This window comes from Zosterops lateralis (assembly GCF_965231275.1).
Source record: "Zosterops lateralis genome assembly, chromosome: 31".
NCBI lineage: Eukaryota > Metazoa > Chordata > Aves > Passeriformes > Zosteropidae > Zosterops > Zosterops lateralis.
Genome location: NC_139791.1, coordinates 4,065,675 through 4,084,388, shown reverse-complemented (window position 1 = coordinate 4,084,388; position 18,714 = coordinate 4,065,675). Strand labels below are relative to the sequence as shown.

At 49.4% G+C, this 18,714-nt stretch overlaps 1 protein-coding gene across 1 annotated transcript; it reads left to right on the top strand.

Moving 5' to 3' along the window:
- Positions 1-10,088: 10,088 nt before the first annotated feature.
- LOC310920753 (olfactory receptor 14J1-like) lies at positions 10,089-11,021 on the top strand (the record flags this gene model as incomplete). Its single annotated transcript, XM_083880812.1, has 1 exon — positions 10,089-11,021. One exon carries the CDS (start codon positions 10,089-10,091, stop codon positions 11,019-11,021), a length of 933 nt encoding a protein of 310 aa, XP_083736938.1.
- Positions 11,022-18,714: the final 7,693 nt, after the last annotated feature.

Below are 18,714 nucleotides of genomic sequence, written 5' to 3'. Positions count from 1 at the left end.
CAAAAGTTGAATCAGATTTGACAGAGGTAGTGGCCAGGAATCGGAGGGAGGCATGGAGTGCCCTAGCTAAAGAAGGAGTAGAACAAGGGGATGCACAGATGATAGAAGCAGGGAGCTCGATGGCATGTCCGGTGATATATAATCCTGCACCGGGAGGAGGTGTCACTGCCCAATTGACTTCCCTTGATTGGAAATTACTTTCCCAGTTGCACTCCACTGTTAGCCAATATGGGGTAAACAGTGAGCCTGCTCGGCAAATGCTGGATTATATCTGGGGTACATATTTGCTGTTGACAGCAGATTGTTGGGGTATTTCTAAGCTTGTGTTTACACCCCACCAACTTTTGTTATTTCAAGTCCACTGGCAAGCCCTAGCACAGGAGTCAGTTGCCACACAGAGACAACCTGGGGATCCTCTACATGGGGTTACCTTAGATGAATTGCTGGGAATAGGCAATTGAATAAGGACAGAGGCACAGGCTCTGTTAGGACCGGAAAAATGTCGAGAGGTCATGAAGCTCGCTAGAGCTGCTATGGATAAGGTAAAAGATCCATATGGAACCCCTATATATATGAGAATAAAACAGGGTAGGGAAGAACCATTAAGCAAATTTGTAGATCAACTAGTAGAGAAAATAGAAAAAGCTAGAGTGCCACTCTGTATGCAAGGAGCTATGTTAAAACACTGTATACTTCAAAATGGTAATCAGGCTACAAAAAACCTAGTTAACATCTTGGGAGCTAATTGGTCTGTAGAAGAGGCTCTAGAGAAAGCAGCATTTGTACCCTCTGGGCCTCAGGCATTTATTGTCGAGGCTATTAAAAGGCTAGGTGAAACATTTCAGAAACAGGCAGAGAGTAGTCAGGCTCAAGTTTTTGCTGCTCTTGCTCCACTCCAAGCTGCTGTTACAGCAAGTCAGCCGAAGCGAGGCGGAGGGAATCGAGGAAGATGCTACCGTTGTGGAGCAATAGGTCACTTTCGCCAAGAGTGTCCTGCAAGTGGAGTATGGTGTCAGAAGTGTCGCTCTGATACCCGTAACACAAGAGCCTGTTGGAGGAAATCGGGAAACGGCAAGACCAGCGCGCCATCCAGCCGCCGCACCAGGACACAAATAGCAGCTGTACAGCAGCCAGCGACCTGCACCCCGCCACCTCCGGAAGCCTCGGCCTGGACTTGGCAGCCACAGTGGACATACCTATTAAAGACAATCGCCCTATGCCAATTCCCACTGGAGTAAAGGGACCAGTAACCTATCAGGGACAGTCGGTTCCTGCTTTACTTTTGGGACGATCTTCTACTTTCTTAAAAAGATTGGACATTACTGTAGGACTTATTGATGCTGATTTTACAGGCGAGGTTTGTATTTTAGCACGGACACTGTATCCTCCAGTGCTCATTCCAGCTGGCACCCGGATAGCTCAATTGTTACCATTTTTGACCTTGGCTCCGGAACATCGCTCAAAAACACAAAGAGAATACTATAGTTTTGACTCTACAAGAAGATCAGCATTCTTAACACTGGGCCTGCTGAAGTACAATATATTGGTTGAGGTCACATGTGTGTGCTTACACCCACAGGTCCTGTGTGGATTACCAGCCGCTAGACGCAAGCAAGAAATGACAGCACCCAGCAGCCCAGCAGAACGACAGTGGCATCGCCTGCTCCTGATCCTTCAACCTGTGATAGCTCGGCTCCAGCCAGTGTGGCCTAATCCTCTAGTAGTAGAAAATAAGACTGATGTACTAACATTGTTGCATAAACTACAAAACACCTAACTACAATTAATTAAAAGTTCTAACTGTCTGCACTGTGACAAGCCTAACTGTGGTGCTTGGGTAAAAATATATTGTGGGGCTTGATACAGACAGTGGTGAGTTTTTCAACAGCAGCTTGCACAGCAATGGTGCCCACGCTGCTCCTTTTATAATCATTATAATTGGCAGACCGCCATAAAAAATTATACAAGGTGCAGTACTGTGCCAGAAGCAGTAAATCTTATTCAAGATTTAGGTCAAAGAGATAGGCTAAAATTAGTATTTTTAATAGAAAAAGAGGTGTGTCGCCTGTTGGCACAAAAGGCTACTCGCATATTGCAGACAACCTGCAAATATGGGGTGGGGATACCTCATATGCATCAGGTGGATCCTGCTGACTGGGATATGTGTTGTCGCCACTGGGCTCACAGAGCTACCAAAAATAGACGAAAGGCAAAACATGTGGGTCACTTGGGTTAATCAATCTGGTCAGGATAGTTTGTGTTTATCACCTGCCATGCCTTCCAATCCATTTCGCACTTGTTTAATTAGAAAACAAGAATGTGCGAGGGAAGTGTGAAAAAGTTACATTTCTCATTGGCAAAATGAGACAACAGCACAACGGGAATATTGCTCTTGGTTTGCTGAAATCATTCAGCAGGGCAGTACTTCTCGCTGTGACCCTCTCCTGCCTATTGATTTGGCTATATGGCTCGGGAAACACCATCTTCTTAGAGCCCTTGTTCAGCAATTAAAGAAAAGGGAGGAGAATAGAAGAGAGGAGAAAGACATTCGGGTATTAGAATGGTTACAGCCACCCCTACGACAATGTAAAACTGTTTTTCAAAAATCAGAAATGTTAGCAGTCCTTATCCATAAAGGTAGACAGCGTGCACAACAAATTACGGGGAATAAACCAGGCACTATTCTGTTGCCAATAGCTCGAGATATACTGCAATGGTACATTGAAAATCATGAGGAGGTGGGCCTTGCTCTGCTGGGAGGAGGGGCCACAGTTGTGACAACGGTAAAGTGGCCCCCACCCTTGTGATGGGTGGGAGAACAACAGTGGCTGAGCAAACCTCTGCGGAGTGAACAGCCCATCCCAGAAGCAATCACAGTTTTCGCAGATGCTGGGAAAAAGTCACAAAAAGCTGCTATTGCATGGCAGCAGAGAAATGAATGGCAAAAAGTAATATTGCCTGCTGAAGAAGGAAATTCTTTACAAACTTTAGAAATGTCAGCTGTTGTATGGGTCATAACAAATTTGTCAGAACCGATGAACATCGTTTTATGTTGCTAGGATAGTGCAGAGAATTGAAGGTTCAGAAATAAGACAAATAAATAACAAGAGACTAGGGAACATTCTCATTCAATTAAGGTTGGCAATTCAAACAAGAACACACCCCTATGCAGTTACTCACATTTGCAGTCATAAGTGGGACATTGGGTTAGGCAAAGGAAATGATAGAGCTGATAAGCTGGTTGATAAGCTGGTTGCAGTAGCAGGAACACCACTCCTGCCCCCCCAGAACCAAGCTAGAGAGTCATACCCTATATTCCATCAAAATGCCAAAGAGTTGATGCGAGCATTTAAGATAACCTTAACCAAGGCTACTGATATAGTAAGAGCTTGTCCCATTTGTAGTTACCACAATGGAGGGGTCAGTATAAGAGTGAAAGTCAACCCCCGAAGACAGAAACCAAATGACATATGGCAAATAGATGTTACTCATATTCCATCATTTGGTAAACTAAAATATGTGCATATTACAGTAGACACATATAGCAAGTATGTATGGGCTACAGCTCAGACAGGAGAACAGGCCCTTGATAAGAATTGTAATGACAAAGTAAAGTTATGAGGTCCTGCAGCTTGTATTTTTGCATCTATAACCCCTGGAGTTGGCACAGCTCATGCATTGGTGTCACTTAATAAACTTGCATGTTAAGCTATAAAGCAAGCCAATATTACTACAGAGGTCATTTCAGCACTCACTCAGGAAGTAAACAGCCTGAGACACGCAGTCCTTCAGATCAGAGCCGCTATAAACTTTTAGTCTAACACCATAGCTAACTCAGCTTTTGAAAGAAGGGCTATGATTTTTGCTTATAATTTTAATTGTCATTCTATGTGTGAGATTGGTGTTTGCTTGCTTTTTTCGTCATCAGTCCCAAGTGCTTGGAACCATTAAAGAAAAAGGGGGAATTGTGGAGAAGATAGCTGAGGAATGGGTAGAGGATAAGGGACACAATAGCTCTGAGACTAATATTGTAACTAGAAGCTAGGACAAGGCCAGCATGAGGATGAGGGAGAGAAACTGAGATCATGAGAAAAGAGGAACTAAACATTACAAAGTGATACAACTGTTGCAATATGCTGATATAGCATGAAGTAAGCTATTGTGTAGTCACTACCAATCAGGAGCTTGGCTTTTGCAATATGTATGAACTAATTATTTAGAATATAAATGTAAGCGAGAAAACAAATAAAACTGAGCCTGATTGATCAACATCGGTTGAGTCAGTCTCCCTCCATCCAACAAGCAGCAATGAACAGAAATGGGCAGAGCTTTGTGGCTGCCCCAGCTCTGGGATGGGCCCTGGGCCTGGAGCAGGAACAGCTCCTGAGGGCCACAAGGGCACAAGGGGCTGTTGTGCTGGCCTGGGCAGATGGGATGGCAGCAGGGGCTGCAGAGCTCTCAGGATCTCCTGCAGAGGAGAGCAGGGCACCCAGGGAGCCTCCTTTTCCTTTGGCCAGGCAGGTTCCCCCATGGCTGGGGCTGAGCCCTGTGTGAGCTGCAGCTGCTGCTGTGCCCTTGAGAGGGGCTGAGGCCGTGGGGCCCCTGCCCAGAGCAGCCTGAGCTGAGCAGAGCTGTGGGGCCAGAGCCGGCTGGGCTGTGCTGGGGAGAGGCCCTTGGTGCTGCACAGAGCTCAGGGCAGCTGGCAGAGCTGGCAGGGAGCTGGGCTGGGCTGAGAGAGCCTGGCACAGAAACCATCAGTGTCCATCTCAGCCTAGGGGAGCGTGCAGGGGTCAAGAAAAGCCCCTCGTGGTCCACAAGTTCTCTGTGTGGGAGCTGAGCTTGTGACCCCTGGAGCCCTCCCAAGTGCTGGGGCTGCACCTCCAGCTCCAGAGGAGATGGGACAGATGGGGGCAGAGACAAATAATTCCTGTTGGATTCTTTATCATCTTTGTTTCTACAGGTGACTTGGATTCATATGTAGAGGAGGTGTTTGGTGTCAGATAACACTGGTATTAGAATAATATATTTTTAGCTGGAAATAGTATTTCATGTATAATACAGAATGAGAAGGAAAAAAAAATAAAAAGATGCATATGATCAGAAGAGCATCTGTATTTTTCAGATGATGAGAGACTTATTAATATTCCAGTAGTCAAACCTGTTCAAATCCTTTCCTCAGGGCTTCCGTGAGATGAGAGGTGACCACCAGAGGCCAAGGCCAGCCAGAGCTCTCTGTCCTGGCAGCTTTTGTCCAGGAGAACCCTTGCATATAGGGAATTTTTCAGGGGGAATATCACTTTTGGCCATGGACACCTGGAAAGATGGATGATTCTTTTCCATAGGAAGGAAAGCACTGAGCCCCCAGTGCTGCATGGGATGATGAGTGGCAGCCCTCAGCATTCCAAGATCAGCTGTATGTGTCAGGTGGCCCCTGAGAGGCCAAAGCAGCCAGATCTGTTCCATGTTCCCTTGGTTCCACGAGGCCCCAGAGTGTCACAGTGTTCTCCTTGCTTCTGAGGTGTCACAATGGCCCCTTTGCTTCCATGAGGCCCAGCAGGGTCACAATGGCCCTTTGGTTCTGTGGGGCCCTGCAGTGTCACCATGGTCTCCATGATTCCAGGGGAATGCCACAATGGTCTCCATGGATCCACAGTGCCCTGCAGGATCACAGTGGCCCTTTGGTTCCACGAGGCCCTGAATGCAACAATGGCCTCTTGGTTCCACAAGGCCCTGCTGCTTCACACTGGCCCCTTGGGACCATGCAGCTCAGCAGTGCCACAGTGATCCCCTTGGTTCCATGAATTCCCACAGTGTCACAATGGTCCCTTGGATCCATGAGGCCCTGAAGTGTCACCCTGGTCACCACTAGAAGGAAACACAGAGCCCCAGTGTTTCAGGGGCTGATGAACAGCAGCCACCAGAGGCCAAGGCCAACCAGAGCTGTCTGTCCTGGCAACATTCATCTGGGAGCAATGGAATAAATTTCTTGGATTCTGTATTTTGGATATATGGAATTTTGGGAACACAATCCCATTTTCAGCCATGAGCACCTGGATGAGAAGGTCAGTTCTTTCTCATAGGAAGAAAGCACAGAGTCCCAGTATTATCAGGGAAGATTAGAGGCAACCACCAGAGGCCAGGGTGAACCAGACCTGTCTGTCCTGGCAGCTTTAGTCTGGGAGAAACCCTTGCATACAGTGAATTTTGGAGAAATACCAATTCTGGCCATGGGTGCCTGTGCAGAAGGGATGGTTCTTTTCCATAGAAAGGAAAGTCCAGAGCCCCAGTGTTTCAGGGGCTCCGTGAGAGAGACCCCCAACATGCCAAGGTCAGTTGAGTCAGTCAGGCCAAGCCAACCAGACCTGTTCCCTGTTACCCTGGATCCATGAGGCCCCACAGTGTCACAATGGTGGTGTCATATTGGATCCTTGGTTCCATGGGGCCCTACTGTGTCACACTGGCCCCTTGTTTCCATGGGGCCCCACAGTGTCACAATGGTCCCTTGCTTCCATGAGGTCTCAGAGGGGCAGAATTGTTTCCTTGGTTCCATGGAGCTGCACAGTGTCACAATGGCTCCCCTTGGTTCCATGAGGCCACAGAGTGTCACAACAGTGTCCATGATTCCATACAGTCCTGCAGTGTCACAGTGTTCCTTGGTTCCATTGAGCTCCTCAGGATCACAATGGCCCCTTGGCTGCACGAGCCCCAGCTGTGTCACACTGGCCCCTTGCTTCCATGGGACCCCACAGTGTCACTACTGTGCCCTTGGTTCCAAGAGGCCCTGCAGTGCCACAATGGCCACATGGTTCCAGTGGGTTCTGAAGGGTCATAATGGTCTCCAGTGTTCCATGAGGCCCCACAATATCCCAATGGACTCTTGGTTCCAAGGGGACCTGCAGTGTCACAAGGCTGTGTTAGTTTGACAAGGCCCTGCAGTGCCATAATGGCCCCTTGGTTCCATGAGGCAAAGCAGAATCAGAATGGCCCCTTTGTTCCATGGAATTCCACAGTGTCACTGTGGTCACATTGTTTCCACAGGGCCCCACAGTGTAACAATGGACCCTTGGTTCCATGAAGCCTTGCTGTGAAACAAAGAATTTTGGTTCCATGAGCATTTGCACTGCGAACAATGGTCGGAGTTCTGCAGTGTCCCCATGGATCCTTTGTTCCATGAGGATCCATAGCATAACATGATCACCTTGATTCCAGAAGGTTCCATAGTATCACAATGGATCACTGGTTCCATACAGCCCCACACTGTCACAATGAGCCCATGGTTCCATGAGCTTCCATATTCCCAGCAATGGTCTCCTTGGTTCCGTGAGGTCGTGCTCTGATAGAATGGACAGCCTGGGCTGCACAGGGCACAGGGATGGGCAGCAGCTGCAAGACCCTGACACAGCCAACTCCTGCAGCACTTGGGCCATGGCTGCTGGGCCTGGGCCTGAGCCATGAGCAGGAGACGAGTGACCCTTGCAGCCCTGGGGCCTCATTGCCTCCTTGGCCCTGCTCAGCAGCCTGGCAGGGGCCGCCCCATGGTCCTGCCCTTGGCATTGCACATCCCCACATCCCAGTGGCCTGGGAAGAGCCCTGAGCACTGAGGGAGGGACAGGATGTGCCTTGGCAGGGACTGGGGCTCAGGCCTTGGCCCTTTGCATTCCTGAGACACATCCAGGTTTGCTCAGCATCAGAGACACCTTTGCCTTGTTTGTCCCCACCTGTCATCACTGCCTGCAGTGTTCTGCTCTAACTGGAACCTGGAGACACTTTCTCAGTGGAACCCATTAAAACTTGAAGAAACTTTGGAGTTTCAATTTACTGTAAAGTCCGCAAGAAGTGTTTCGAAGACTCTCAAGGGACTGACAACACTCTAAACAATACCAAAGCCCCAAGAGGCTCATTAAAGTCCTTGTTCTTTGTCTGTGCTGCTGAGCTTGGCTGGCCTCCTGGCACAGAGGCAGTTCCTGGCAAACAAGAAGAGCTACAAAAAGGCATTTCTTCAGAGGAACAGCTCCTCTCCCAGACCAGCAGGGCTAAGGGCACTGCCTGCAGGTACCTGAGAGCAGTGAAGTAGACAGAAGCTCAGAGCAACTGGAAGGAAAATTCTGAGCTTCTTCATAGGGAGATCTTCACCTCTTCTGACACAGTCAGTCTCTGGCTGCAGGGATCTCCTAAAGCTGAGCCAGGACAGGACTGACAGCACTGTAAGGATGGCTCTGCTGCCCTTTCTGCTTTGGGGGAGGATGTGCTCCAGAGCGGGGCTGCCCTGGGCACCGTCAGAGGGACAGGGCAGGACGGCTCCTGCTGCCAGGGACGGCTGCAGGGGCTGAGGCTGGGGCTGCAGCCAGGGCTGCCCAGGGCTGTGGTGCAGAGCAGGTGCTGCAGCCCTGAGGGCTCTTGGCCAGGCCAGGGGATCTGCCACTTGCCAGGGGCAGCTCTCAGCCTGCCTGGGAGCTCCCATGGATGGTGGAGGGGAGCTGTGGGTGCAAGGAGTGACTGCTGCCAGGGCAAGTCCTGCTGCTGTGGAGATGGTACTGTGTGTGCCAGGGCGGCTCAGAGCTCCAGCTCATGCCCAGGTAATTTCTGAGGGGACTTTTCATGAGCACATACAAAGAAGGAGATTTCTGCTTGAGTCTCTGCTTTCCTAAATCTGTGCTCCAACTTTTCCCTGGCTCAGCTTAGTGGAAATGGAAACTCAGCTGTGCAGGGCAGAGCAGGGGCTGAGGCTCTTAAACCATCACACTGAGGATTCCTGGGAACCTCACCAATGCCACCACCTCCCCAGCCTCCAGATCCATCCAGCATCACCTTTCCATGGTGCCCAGGCCTGGGGGAGCTGTTCTTTAATCCCTGCAGCCCCCAGCAGCTGCAGGGCAGAACCAGCCCAGGGGCTGGGCTGGGCTCTGGCAGCACTGGCAGGGAAGGAGCCCGGGCCCACAGGAACAGCTCGGGCAGGGACAGCTCCAGCAGCAGAGCCGTGGGCAGGGAGGGAGGGAGGCAGCGCAGAGGGAAGCCCTGCTGCAGGGGACATGTGGCACCTGCCAGCCCTGCCCTGCAGGGCACACACTGCCCTGAGCAGCACAGCTCTTGTGTCCCCTCCCAGCCAGCACAGCCCTCAGCCCGGGGGCTCGGGGCCCTCAGTCCCCTCCTGGGCCGGCAGAGCAGCCCCAGAGATGATGGGCATCTCTCCCGTCATGTGCCCATTCCCTGCTGACTAGGGCCTCAGGGCCACTGTCCTGCACTGCTGCTGCCTGGGAGGGGCTGTGCAGGGCTGGGCAGGGAAAGGCTTTTCCTCAGGGCCCAGCTCTCTCTCTCCTTGCCTTGCCCAGGTGCTCCTGGCATTGCTGAGGGGCTCTCTGGGAATGGCAGTTCCAGCTGCAGGCTCAGGCCCAGCCCTTGGGCTCCTCCTGTGCAGGCTGAGCACAGCAATGGGGTGTCCCAGCTCCCTCTGCCCCAGGGAGCTCTGGGCAGGGCAGGCTGGCAGGCTGGGAATGAGCTGACTCTGCCTGACTTTGGGAATGGCAGGAGCCACTTTGTGTGCCAGGGATCCCTCTGCTGTCAGCAGTGTCTCCTGGCTTTCCAGGGTAACACGGGAGTGGAGCTTAGAGAGGTGCAAGTCCAGGGCAGCTGGGAAGAGGTCACAGGGACAGAGCAGCTCTTCTCAGTCTGCACTAAGGCTCAGATAATCCTCCTGCCTCACTGGACTCTCCGTTCTCCCCAGGCTCAGCAGAATCTCTCATTCTGCCTCCTGCAATCCCCATGCCTTTGCCCTGGCAGCTCCTGTGCCTTAGGAGGAGATTTTTTGTCCAAGTTCAAACACCAGGACTGGCCCCTGCCCTCACTGTTCCCCTGCACTGACTGGGGCTCAGGGCTGACTTCCAGATGTCCTGCAGGTCAAGGTCTGTCTACACACTGAACCTTGTGAGTAGCAACGAAGGTGAAAGAAGTTCTCCTAGACATAGACAAGGGGCAGGTATTTGGTGACTGGGAATATTCTATGAAAAAGGGTTTTGACTTCTATGAGAAATCTCCCCTCAGATGTCACTGTCTTTTCTCTATCTGCAGGTTGGGATGTCCAGAGATATCAAATGTCCAACAGCAGCTCCATCAGCCACTTCCTCCTGCTGCCATTAGCAGACACGAGGCAGCTGGAGCTCCTGCACTTCTGCCTCTTCCTGGGCATCTCCCTGACTGCCCTCCTGGGCAACGGCCTCGTCATCAGCGCCGTGGCCTGCGGCCACCACCTGCACAGCCCCATGTTCTTCTTCCTGCTCCACCTGGCCCTCACCGACCTGGGCTCCATCCTCACCACTGTCCCCAAAGCCATGCACAATTCCCTCTGGGACACCAGGGACATCTCCTACACAGGATGTGCTGTACAGGTCTTTATGTTTGCATTTTTCATTTCTGCAGAGGTTTCCCTGCTGACCGTCATGTGCTACGACCGCTACGTGTCCATCTGCAAACCCCTGCACTACGGGACCCTCCTGGGCAGCAGAGCTTGTGCCCACATGGCAGCAGCTGCCTGGGCCAGTGCCTTTCTCAATGCTCTGCTGCACACAGCCAATACATTTTCCCTTCCCCTGTGCCATGGCAATGCCCTGGGCCAGTTCTTCTGTGAAATCCCACACATCCTCAAGCTCTCCTGCTCACACTCAAAATTCAGGGATCTTGGAATTATTGCTTTTAGTGCCTTTTTAACTTTTGTCTGTTTTGTGTTCATTCTTTTCTCATACATGCAGATCTTTAGGGCCGTGCTGAGGATCCCCTCTGAGCAGGGACGGCACAAAGCCTTTTCCACCTGCCTCCCTCACCTGGCCGTGGTCTCCCTGTTTGTCATCACTGGTACATTTGCCTACCTGAAGCCCTCCTCCATGTCCTCCCCATCCCTGGATCTGGCCCTGTCAGTTCTGTACTCGGTGGTGCCTCCAGCCCTGAACCCCCTGATCTACAGCCTGAGGAACCAGGAGCTCAAGGCTGCAGTGTGGACACTGATCACTGGACGATTTCAGAAACACTAAACTGATGGCCAATTCCTACAAATCATTTCTAATAAAATTGATCTTTGCTAGCACTTGTTGGTTCGGTTGTCAGGTGTTTATTCTTTGTTATTTTTCAATGATGTTTATAAAGTGAGGCCCCTGTTTGTGTCCTTTCCTGTTTTGATTGTCTCCACATTTACTGATGCCTCAGACTGTGTCCGTGAGGGGCTGTGCTCTCGTAGCTTTAAACATAATAAACGATCCCTCAGAAAAGTTTTCTCCAGAGATCCCCACTTTTGTTCCCTTCTCTGTCACTGCAGCAGCAATGTCTGTGTGCAGAGCTGGGGGCAGATCAGGGCTGGCACAGCAGCTGTGCCCAGCACCAGCAGCCCTTGGTGTTGCCATTGCTGCTCCCGTGGCCCTGCCCCGCTGCCCTCCTGGCCCTGGTGTTGCTGTAGGGCCTGAGGGCTCTCGGGGCCGGGCACAGGGCTGGGGGTGGCAGTGCCGGGGCTGCAGCAGGGACAGGCCATGGGCACTGCTGGGGCAGCGCTGACGCCTCAGGGCAGGGCCTGGGGGCTCCAGGCTCCTTGCCCAGGCTCTCTCCAGAACACGCCCAGGCCAATGCTCAGCACAGAAAAGCCCCGGGAGCAGCCCCAGGGTGGCCCTGGGCAGGCTGGGCACAAACAGCATGGCTGGGGCTCTGCAACGGCCCTGGGGGGGATTAGAAGGAGCAGCAGAGCAGTGGCTGATCCATCCCCACTGCACTGGACACCCCAGGGCAGCGTCCCAGAGCGTCCTCATGCCCCTGCCAACAACATCCCCCCTCTGCAGCCCTGGCCTCTCCCCCAGCTCACACAGGTGCAGGATCCTTGCAGGCACAGACACGGCAGCACTGGCTCAGGAGCCCCTGTTTGCCCTGCCCAGAGAAGGCCTGAGCACCCCCATGGTCTTGGTGTGGGGAGCTGAACCTGAGGGAGCACAAATGTCATCAGCCCCTGGGGCCAGGAAGGGCTGAGGGACAGGAGGGAAACGACTCATTTTTGTCATGGCCTCTGAGGTCACACAGAAAATTTGTTCCCATGACCTATGAGTTTCTTGTGCCACTGCAGATGTCATTGCTCAGGGCCAAGGCTGCCTGACAGCCACCCCCAAACTGCCTTGAGCATTTTTTTTGTTCCACCTTTGCTTTCTTTCCTCTTTCCTGCTCCAGATTTCTTCCTACTACCCATCCCTCTCCCTTGCCCTGAAAACAGCCCATCCCTGTTTACCCTTTCCTCTCTGGCCTCACTCCCTATTTCAGTTCCTGAGTTGGCACCATGGGAATGTCCCTTGGGGATCCGGATCATCCTCCAAGTGCTGCAGGAATTGTCTGCAGGGTCCTGCAGTGCCTTGAGTTAAGGATTTAAAGATTTAAGATTTTAGCTAAGGGATAGAAGCAATTTATATTGATTAGCATTTAAATTAGAAGAATAGAGATGAAGTAGAAGAGTTAATATGCTTAAGCTAGAGATAGGTAATATATTACTTGGTCATTTTAGTTGTGTTTGTAAAAGGAAATAAGATAGATGGACCATTGAGATAATGGAAGAAACCATGACTGCACCTGGACACAGAAACTAATTGGAATCCAGCAGGAGAGTTTGGACTATGCCCACAAGATCACATAGACTACCAATAAGATTAAAGTAAAAAGGTCACTGTGAGGAAGACATCTCTGACTTCATCCTTCAAGACCACTGATCCATTTCAAGGTTCACCAACCCAATTTTTAGAGAACAACTGAGCAGGCATAAAGGACTTTACGCTCATTATAATATAAAGCAGGGATAGGCACTTCTAGGATTATGCATATATATAGGCATTTTGTGTAATTGAATGAATATGTAAGACTTCTGTAAATAAATAGATGGCTAGAGCTTTGTGATTGGTGCACACACCTTTAGGAGCCTACTCCATGGTGCCCAACATTGAATAAAGCACACAACTTTCTACCTATAACTAGTTAGAGAGTCTTCTGTCCATGATCCTATCGATTTTATGCAAATCAATTTGCGACCATGGAAGAACTGGGTTTTGTTCAGCTGTGAGAGCAGTTTGGGTCATGGACCCCTCGGGGCACCCCCCAGGATCTCCCTGGAGAGAGGGCTCTGCTCCCCGGCTGTTCATTGGGGACAGAGAAGGACTGCCAGAACTCTGGACAAAACAGTCAGTTCAAAAATTGAAAATAGTGGCCTGTAAGGCGTACGTGTGGCCAGGAGGCTTTTGGTAAGTCATGGGAGATGTCCAAGCTCGGTTTGAGCCCATGTAGTCTGCTTGCAAGATTTACAGTGGAATTTGGTTGCCAGTGGAGGGGTTTGTGGAGCCATAGAGGGCTTGCTAGCGGTTCAGGGCAAATTCGCAAACATTTTGGGGCAAATCCTTATTTATTGTTTTCATTTTACCATGTGTTTTCATTTTAAGTGTGTCCTGACTGTGAGAGTGACTGTGCAGGTACTTGTTGAGACCTACCCTGGGTACGAAGCACTTGAGGTGTTCTGACCTGCTCTGTCCTGAGGTGCTCTGTCCTGCGCCTCTTCAGGCGACGGACACAGCCGGGAATGAATGTAATGGCTGAGGTGAATGCCTAAAGCTCTGCATAGCACTGCATGCTGTGTGAATATTTTATTCCTTTGTAAAGAGGCACCTCTCCCCACTGTGACTGTGGTGTGTATGTACTCCTGGTCACAGCAGATGGTATTTGCTGTAACATCTGGTGTTTGGGCTTAAACAGAACAAAACCCGGGAGGCAACAAGGACGGCATTTGCTGTGACACTCAGTGCTTGAGTTTAAACAGTTCCCTCCTTGCAGAATTGGAGAGACGGTTCCAGTATAGTATTTTTGTAAGTTTTTTCCATGGGATTTATGGAGTCGTGAATGCTTTTTAGACTTTGGCTTTGTGAAGTTAGGCAGCTTGTGTGAGAATGAGCATGACTTTAAGAGTTGTGGTGTATTTTTGAGGTAATCCTGACATCCTGCGTCAAAAGTTATAATTGCAGCAAACTGTTAGCTATTATCTGCTTGTGTCAGTGTTTTTTTGATTTGTTCTGTTGCAAGTGGCAGTTGAAACTCGAGCCTGAGCTGACAGGGTCCAGCAGTCTAACCAGGCCCTTTTTAATTCTTTCAGCTTGAATCAGATGATTTTTTGAATGTGACGGGGGACTGAGTCTTGATGTGATGAGAGGACAGATGGACAGAAAGGGAGTTTTTGTGGAGGAGTATACACCAGCCAAACTAAAAATAATTTGGCTTTTGATTGGGAATTACCCTTGTTTGAGGGAGGACTTAGGAACCCATCATGGTGGGGATGAGAGGGAGTAATTCTTTGTTTTGTATGTAGCCTGACAATTTTTCTTTGGAAACTAGACTGGCATCCAGATTGGGTTTTTCTTTGCTGTAAGTAGTGTAAAAGGAGCTGGTATTGTGTGTCCTATAGATGAAGACCTGCATGCCCCAGGTGCATTCCGAAGCTGCTGTGATATTATAACTGGGAAGCAGCACATGCTGAGTGTGAAATAGTAAATGTAGTTTGTGGAAAGCATTGTTTATTTTCCAGGATTTGAGACATGGATGTTTTTGAAGAAGATTGGGAAAAGACAAAGGAACAGTGTAAGTTTGGCAAAAGGGAAAAAAGTCCCTTTTTGTAGTGGCTTAGTTGTGATTTTTGGCATTTGAGACACAGAAGGTTGTTTTTGAGGATTGTTAGAGTTATAACAGGGGTGGCTTTTATATGGGAATTATTATGGGTGGTGATTTGTGTATATTTAAACCTGGCCAGATGAATAGAAGGAATCCCTTTAGCTCAGTAGTCTGGACTCGATCTCTGGGAATTGGTGAACTTGGCCAATTGATGGTTAGACAGTGGAAAAGGAAAGGATTTATTTAAGTGGATTTTATGGGACCTCTGCTGGCAACTTAGTAACTTGGAACTGGGAGCAACGTGTGGTAGAGAATTTAGAAATTTGTTTTTCTGCAGCCCCTGGTGCATCTAGAATTTGGCATTGTGCGTGGGTGCTACTGCAGTGTAGGATTTGTGCAGGAAGCTATTATTGCTCTTCTGCAAATCAGCACAGAGAGTGTGCCCAGGGCCAGTGAGGACAGTGCTCTAATCGACCTGATTGTGAACTGAAAATTTTATAGTTGGTGTGTAGGAGGTCACACCTGGTACCTGAGCAGGGGGTTGTGCAGGAGGAAAACTGGGAAAGGACTGTGAGAGCCTGTGAAGTGATGTTTGGGTGGAAGCAAGATAAGACACAAAGAAGGAGATAATAGGAATTGGTGTAGAGTGCTAATTTTGTTAAGGGCTTTTGAGTGGCAACTGGTTGCGAGGAAAGGCAGTAGTAGATTGTTTGAGTTCTTGGAAAGAGAGTTTTAAATATTTTTGGGAACGCAGGAAAAATAATTAGGACTAAATGTGCTCAACTTTTTATACCCAGAGATTTTTCCAATTAAGGTAAAAGACCTGGGATAAAATAAAGAAACAATGGGAACTAATCAGACCAAAGAGGTCCCTAAAACTAGTCCTTTAAGATGTATCCTGGCAACCTGGAAGGGTTCAGTTACAGTGGTACTGATGGGTTACAGTGGTACGAAAAATGAAAAGGCCCTCGTTAAGTTTTGTGCACAATGTTGGCTCTTTACAGGCTAGAAAAGGGTGACAAATGGCCACCAGCTGGGATCTTAGACTATGAGATGATGTTACAGCTGATGCTTTTCTTAAGACCAGAACAAAAGATGGAGGAAGTGTGAAGCAGGAACCCCTTAAAAATATGAGAAGCTGGACAGAGCAATGCAGATCCAAAACAATATGGTTAACATACGTTCTCCGTTTATCCTGTCTAAAATGACAGATTACATACACTTCAATATAGTTTACAGTTACAAATATTTTCTCATTGGCATACAGCATAAGGAAAAATGCAAACAGACATTGTTTATTTCATTCTTAATGTGGTTAAAGTGTTCACATTAATAACTGTACCTATTAATACGTAGAAAAACCGCTGTCCCTCACTGATACCTTAACATAATTTCTAACTGCGCCACAGGCTTCACAGGCCTGAATCTGGGGCCCAGGCTGGGGTAGCTCAAACCTCACTCCAAATATAAATCATGCCCTTATTCTCTGAGAAATTCTGCTACGATTCTCCCTTTTTCTTTTTGAGCTGCCCAGACTGACTCAAAAGCATGGCTAGTTATTTGTCGCATACACACTAATAAACAAGGCACAATAACTAAAATAACTACAATAATGATAAAAAGTATAATACTAAAATGGACTAAGTCTTTGATCCAACCAGCAAAACCCCATGAATTGAGCCATTTATCAAAAGGAGTGTTAACAACTGTAAGTTTCCCCATGTTGCTCTTTAGCTGTGGAAGTTGCTTGTAGTTTGATTGAGAGTGGTCAGACATTCATACAACACATGCCTTCAAACTCTTCACACCCATGTCCTTGGGTGAGAAGAAGGAAGTCAATGTGAGGCATGGATGTAGAAGAATTAAAGACTGTAGTCAAAATAGATAGTGCTGAGATAATGTAGCTAGGACTTCCCTTTTGCTAACAGAAGCCAGACTGAAGGAACTGATAATCCTTGGAAGGAACTGATAAATCAGAGGAGCTGTCAAACTAGGCTTTTGCATCCTGAATAATCAATAGACTCCATGAACACAATACAATCATAAATCAAACAGTCCTGGGAAAAACAGGATTTAGCTGTCACAAACACTAAAGGTTAAAAAGTCAGAGTTGAGGAAGACAATCTTACTTCATCATTTTGGGACTCCACCCCATTAAAAAGACCACCGACCCATTTCAAAGAACAAACTACGCATGCTTGATGGCTTTTTGGGCTAATTACCATACGAAGCGGGGAATGGGAGGTATCAGAGCTATGAATATGCATTTGTAGTTTGTGTATTCAATACTCCTGTAGATAAAAGACCCTGTGATGATCTGTAAATTGCGTGTGTGTTTTTGGGAGCGATCCCGCACGCTGCCCGGCGTTGTAATAAACATACACTTTCTAACTTTAAACTGTTAGAGAGTCTTTGTCCGTCATAGTTGGATATTGGTATTAGATCAATGTCCATAGTTTTTTAATAAATCAAGAGCAGCAAAAGCTCCTTCCCCTGCAGGCCGGGCTGGGCTCTGACCAGGCTCCCCAGGGAATGCTCAGAGCCCCGAGGCTGCCCCAGCTCCAGGAGCCTTGGCACACCCCTGCCAGGGATGCCCAGGCCCCCAGTGCCTGGACTCCATCATCCCTCTGGCTCCCTCTCAGCTCAGCCCCTTCTGCCATTCTCACCTTTGCACAGCCCTGGCTGTCCTCTCCAGGGGCTGACAGAGCTCTGCCGCCTGCGCCAGGAGCAGGGCAGCCCCAACCTTCCAATGTTCCACTGGCTCTGGGACACCCCAGCGCTGGCAGCCCCCAACATTCCCTGCCTGGAGACGCTCCAAGGGAAGCGTCAACAGCTGCCGCCACTCACCACAACCCACCGGCCGCTGAGCAGCCCCGGCCTGGGCCCCTGAGGATTCCTCTGCACACAGCTCGGACAAGGGCCCTTTGCCTGCCCCCAGCCTGCACCAGGAAAGGGTCACATACACTTACACAGCTCTGCCCACAGCTGACAGGAAAAGTTAATATTCTGGATGGCTCAAATAACAACAGGTAAACTCCAGTTTCTTTGGAGGGCATTATAGTGAAAGGTTTATTGAAAGATAGACTCTTTTATACAGTGTTTTGGTACAGTGAATATGATTGGTCATTTGGAAAAACATCTCTCAATTGTTTCTTACAAGTAAACCATGAATTAGAAAAACACCAGGTGTCATGAAAAGGGATATCTGCAAGGATTGTTTGGATTCCTTCCTATGATTTCCCAGGCCAGAGTGGAACACAGCCTCAAGTGACTGCCTGAAGCCTAAAAATCTATTTTCTGACCACTGTTATTTCCCACACAAGACATCTCTGCCCATGGGAGAAGTTGGCTCACGATGTCCCTCCTGTGGATGCTCATGTACCCAAGAGTTGGGCACTGAAGAGCAGCACAACAATGGACAGGGGGATGGAGCTGCCAGGATTAAAGTGTCTCAGGTGGGTCTGGACTGGCCACACAAGGGTGAATTATTTCTGGCTCGATGGGCCCAGGACACCTCATGTCATCAGGGCAGAGATACAACCTCCAGATGGGCTGGTGAGCAAGGGGTGGATTTAACTATGGACACCATCTCCAGGTTATCCCTGAGTGTGAAATGTGGGCTGAGATCAAGCAGGCCCAGGCAGAGAAAGGCCCTGTGGTGTGGGGGATGATTGTGGGAATATAAATCTGGGGAGACACATGGTCTTTGTAGTGGGAGTAGTAAATTGGAGAGCACCATTCCTAACCCACAACAGCCCTGTCAGAGCCAGCCCTGTCCCTGCACTGCCCCAGCTCTGCTGCCCCACAGCTGCTGGATCAGGACGGGCAGAGCCATGGGGGAGGGAAATACACAGGGACTCCTCCTGGGAGGGACCTCGGGAGGTTTCCAGGCCAGGCCAAAGCACAGTCAGTGGAGAAAGGGACACAGGGAGGGGCTGTTTGTGTGCTCTGCCATGGCAGGATGAGATGCAGAGCTGCACAGACACCCAGACCATGTGGATCCCTGCAGGAGCTGATCTCCCACAGCGGCTCCCAGGCCTCTGCTGCTCTCTGGCT